The sequence below is a fragment of the Mastomys coucha genome, unplaced genomic scaffold (genome assembly GCF_008632895.1).
Source record: "Mastomys coucha isolate ucsf_1 unplaced genomic scaffold, UCSF_Mcou_1 pScaffold1, whole genome shotgun sequence".
Lineage (NCBI taxonomy): Eukaryota > Metazoa > Chordata > Mammalia > Rodentia > Muridae > Mastomys > Mastomys coucha.
In genome coordinates this window covers 69035889-69041157 of record NW_022196891.1, presented here as the reverse complement: position 1 = coordinate 69041157, position 5269 = coordinate 69035889, and the positions used below count along the sequence as shown (strand labels likewise).

The 5269-nt window shown below is 43.9% G+C and overlaps 1 protein-coding gene across 4 annotated transcripts in view; it reads right to left on the bottom strand.

The window, feature by feature from the left end:
• Slamf1 (signaling lymphocytic activation molecule family member 1) overlaps window positions 1-5269 on the bottom strand; it is a 35355-nt gene that overhangs the window by 18860 nt on the left and 11226 nt on the right. For all 4 annotated transcript variants that reach the window (XM_031389716.1, XM_031389686.1, XM_031389696.1 and 1 more), the window contains exon 3: window positions 4037-4330. In XM_031389716.1, the coding sequence (XP_031245576.1) occupies window positions 4037-4330 (294 nt within the window). The remainder of the gene's footprint in view (window positions 1-4036; window positions 4331-5269) is intronic.

Below are 5269 nucleotides of genomic sequence, written 5' to 3'. Positions count from 1 at the left end.
AAAAAAAAAAAGACCTTCTTCCCAAGGAACAAATGTGTCTATGCACAGCTCAGTTGAGCTACAGCCTCACATCAAAAGGATGTACCAACCTCACACTATATCTGTTCTCAAAGTACCATGAATGGCTTTGAGGTTCTCTTTCATTAAGGTGAAAATGTCCTCAAAAGTAACTCTTCTGACTTGCCGATTGCAGTGTCTGACGATAACCGTCAGCCTATCCTGCAGTTTCACCCCAGGGCGGAGGTTTCCCCTGAAGCACACTGCTTAAGAAGTCTTTGTTACACTAACTGTTGCTGCTTTGACCCAGGCCTAGGCACATACGGATGGATTATTGTCATAACGTTCTCCTATAACTAGTTTCTTTTTCTTTTGACTCTTGCTGACCCCAGTCTATTCTCTATGCCACTGCGGTTTTTTGTTTTGTTTAGTTTTGTTTTTCCTCGTTGAAATGCAAAGAAAATGGAGCCTATTTTCTCTCTACAACTGTTGGGTCCCATCACCTGCAGGATGATATAGAACAAACAAAGCACTAGCCATCTTTGCTTCTCCCCCGTGCTTAGGATGCCTTTTGTCGATGGGTTTAGGTAACTTCTCATTCCTCAAAGCCTCATCGCTGTTGATTTCTGAGAACCAGTGCTGTTCATTGCGTCTCTTCATTACCTTGCACATACTTTCGTCTTATAACCTCTCATACCATGTGATCTAAGAAAACTGTCTATTTACAGAACTATCTTAAGAACAAAAACTACATCTCCTCTCTGTTTTCATCTTTGTATACTCATCATGCCGGAACACAGTTAGAACCTCAATCGTAGTTTTGTCAATGTAAAAGCAATGCCATAAAAATTAGCAATTTCCATTTGCAAACACAAAGTGAGAAGCCAGTGGTTCTGAACTTGTAGGTCTTTACCCCTTCAGGGGGGTTGCCTAAGACCTTTGGAAAACACAGATATTTGCATTAAAACTCATAACAGCAAAATTACAGGTAGGAAGTATCAAGGAAAAACATCATTTTATGGTTGGGGGTCACCACAACATGAGGAATTGTATCAAAGGGTCTCAGTATTAGGAAGGTTGAGAACCACTGTGATAGACAAAGAGAAGTGGGTTCTCAGTAATTTAGGTAATTTCCTTTACAGCCCTGTGTAGAGGAAAGGTCATGCTACAAAATGCCCATGTGTCTGACTTGGATGTGGTAAGGACCTCCCCCATCTTTGGAGGTAGGGGAACCTTTAGTTGAATGATGAGTTAACTGGCATTCTCTTAAAATCCATATTTGGAAGTCCTTAGGATATGGCTGCCATTAAAGATGGGAGTGTTACAAAAATAATCAAATTAAAACTAGGATATTAGTGTAGTACTGTGCCTTAATTACTACAGTTATCCACCCATATATTGAAGTTCTAAGCCTCACTAGAATGGTCTTTGGGAACAGGTTGCTATGAAGGTAATTAAATGCAAACCAGGTCATTAGCATGGCCCTTATCTAACTTGACTAGTGTCTGTACCAACAAGGGAAAGAAGACACAGAGGGATGCACAGAGGAGAAAAGCCATCTACCAATCAAGGAAAGGTCTTAGGAGAAATTGAACCTGACAACACCTCGATCTTGAACATCTAGACTCCAGAACATTGAGACGATGAGTTCCAATAGTTTAAAGCATCCATCATATGACATTGATACCCTCAGCAAACTAAAACACCCTCACATCCCTTCTAAACAGTTCTTGTTGACATACTCAGGAACTGAATCATAAACGCCACCTCCTCCAGAAGGAACATTAACAATTTACCTTTTTCTTCTTTGAGATGGCAAAACAGAGGCTCAAGAGAGGAAAGTTTTGTCTAGTAGCTTTACTGGTTGGACGAAGTCTCCATAGACTTTTCTACTCAGAGCACCATGTTTCTCCCCTTCATGTCCCTCTGCGCCTTACAGCAGTCTGCTTCTTACAAACATATATACTACATTCACACAGATACATACATATACTAGTGTATGAGGCATCCTCAGGATGGCTTAAATGAGTAAAATCATCTTCAGTGTTAGCTTAGGATATCCTGAGCCAAACGCCCTTAAGCATGATCTTTACGGCGTGTCGAGGTTTTATTATACACTGGTTATATTCTTGTTACGCTATCTGGAATCATGGAAGGAGTACTCATCTCTATTTTTAGATAGGTTAGTGTAAAAGTTTTGTTCCCCTGTCCCTAAACAGGCTTTCACAGTGGAAGAGAGTTGACCTGGCACAATGGGTATTTTTCCCTTGTCTCCAAGGAAAATAACTAGGTTTTGGTTTTTTTTTTTTGTTTTTTGTTTTGTTTTGCTTTTTTGTCATCATGATTTCTAAGGTATTTTAAGTGCAGTCACTCTTCCATGACTACCTATAAGGATTTCGGTACCTGACAGTTTGGTTCTCCCACTGGCTCTGTGTATGATCTTACTCAAGCCTTTCATAGGATTTCTTGTTTTCTTTACTTCATCCATAGTGTGAAGATGTGCACACTATCTATATATTTGATTTCTGTGAGGGTTAATGACATACTGGCCATGTAGGCAGTACGTAGTGAACAATTGAAGCCTGTCTGCTATCGGTTATAGATGAAGAATAAAAGTCTCAGAGAAAGCTGAGCTTTGTGTGTGTGTGTGCCTGTATTTAGAAAGATGCCCCTAGGATCATATTCTGGAAGCTTCCCACTATATAGCACTGTGTGCTTGGTTTTGCCAGGATGCTCTGAATGACTGTGGGCAAGGAAGGCCTGGATAGAGTAGCCTACACATGGTTTGTGGGCTACACTGAGAAAGTAGAGAGATGATTGACTGTTTCCATGACGTGGCTGCATTAGGCTCATGACAGAATTCAAAGGAATATGCTGGGGTGCAGCAGGGGTATTTCCTATCTGAGAGTCTTCTGGGGGGCGGGAAGTCTCTGTCACAGGAAGTGCTATGTTGAAGACATAATGTAGTTACAGTCCCCTCTCCTCTGTCCCCACCCATCTGGTGGGCCACATAGAATCCACATCTATTAGGGTTGGAGTCTCCTTAGGATGACTTTTGCTCCATTCCCCAGAAAGGACAATGTCAGGGTATAAAAAATGCCTTCTGAGGCTCTTCCTTAACTTTCCTGTACAGAGACATGGCCTGGCATGAGAGAGCAGCGGTCTATTCTGTTATCTTTGTGGTTAGATTGGCTTATGTAGTCAGCATTCTCCTCCAACAGAGTGACAATGCTTTCTGCCCCGGAAAAGAGGAAACCTACCCAGAACACTTAGGTTTAGGCATTGGTTCCACTAGTTGAAGTTGAAGAAGCTCGAGGAGAAACTTAAATTCTGTGAGCTTCAAGCTCTCATCTGTAAAATGAAGCTGGTAGTAGCACCTGCCCAGCAAATTGATTGTGGACCAAAGAGACGATACAGTTAAAAGTACCTGGCCAGTATCGCTCTGATTGCTCGGGTCCTCTAGCTGGCACTAAGATTCATGGTCCACTCCCAGCACAAGCCCCTCCCTTAAAGCTTGTACATCATTATTGAGCAAATGTGTCATCTCTTATATTTACAGTGCATTACTGAGGTGCAGAGATCAGACATCGTTATCGACTCCCTTCTCTTGAAGCATAAGTACTTATGGATGATCCAGAACATAAGTAGGGAAATATTTATTGCTGGCAAAGAGCTATCTCATCATAACAGAGCATGGATTTAGGACTTAGGACCTGTAACCTGCAATCCCTTTCCTACATATCCTTGAACACTGGATCCAAGGCAGACGGTACAGAGAAAGTCTTGTCCTTGGAGACCTGAGTCTGGCTCAGATTCTGGGTCCCCCCTCCTTCCCTGTTTGTTCCTTCACTGTGAATCAAATGTAATATAGTGTCATCTGGGCCCAACATGGAAGGCTGGCTCCCTTGTTGAATGTACCTGGAGGCTTTGATAATATAAAGCAAATGTGTAATACTGTGGGCAAGGCTTGGCTGTTGAAGCAGAGCTATTGGACTAGTTAGCATTGGATGTGCTATTGATGAGGTACCCGAGTGCTCACCTGGGGAGGATTCTTGCCAGCATTCTTTCTGTAGGTCGAAGGGCCTAGAGCGACTGCTGACAGGATTGCTTGCTGTGCAGTTGAAGATGCTGTCTTGATGCTGGTTGCTAAGCGTGACTTGCAGGAGGTGGGAGCTGTTGGCTGGGCTCAGCACGTGGGTGCCTGCCTCATTGCTCCAGCGGTAAGCCACGTGGTCCCCTTTCTTCACCGTGCAAGCTAACAGCAAGCTGCAGGTCCCATTCTCGTCCTCCTGGGTTTTGTTTAGCACTTTCATCTCTGGAGTGGAGACCTGCTCTGTCAGGAGGAGGAGCAAGGGAACCATCACTGAAACGGAGGTCCCCGGAACTGTTGACTGACGGATTTGTCAGAAGAAACTCTAGCCAAATGTCACTTTCCCCTCACGGAGAAACCTTAAGTGTCAGTCGTCACTGCTAGGGAACTGTAGCTCATGTCATCCCTCACCCCCGCTCTGCTCATTCCAAGAGCCTCTTCAGATAGAACAGAGAAGCATTCGGCTTATATAGCTCCTTTCTGCTAACACTGCTAGGATCCTGCATGCCTCTCCTGATGTTCGCTATCTAGATTGTTCTGCCTTATTCTATCAGGAATAAGATAGGTTTTGATGGGCTTAGGAGTACAACATCCTAGATGATGAGCTAAAAGCATGAGCTTTTGGTTGGTAGGCTTTCATCAGGCTCGCGTGTGCGTGTATGCATGCCTGCCTGCGTGTGCGTATGTATGTGCATGTGCTCATGTGTGGGGAGAGGCAAGGGCTTTGTGGGTCTAAAGCAGTGGTAAGGCTTTTAATCTTAGCGACAGGTCCTATCATTCATTCAATTCCAGTGCCATGAGACAGGCAAGGTGAAAAGGGAGGTGGCGTTTATATGTTTAATACCGCTACTAAAGGATCAGCACATTGCTGGCAATTCATATCTATCTCCTTTAATTCTCTCAACTATTACAACTAAAAGTAATTATTCCCATTCTGTAAATGAGAAAACTGAGTCTTCAGAGAAATGACTTGAATGACTATACTGCTTCTAAGTGGCCAGGCTGAGACTCTTCCCTCTCTCCCTCTCTCCCTCCTCTCTCCCTCTCTCCCTCCTCTCTCCCTCTCTTCCTCTGTCCCTCTCTCCCTCTCTTCCTCTGTCCCTCTCTCCCTCTCTTCCTTTCTCCCTCTCTCCCTCTCTTCCTCTCTCCTTCTCCCTCCCTCTCCCTCCCTCTCCCTCCCTC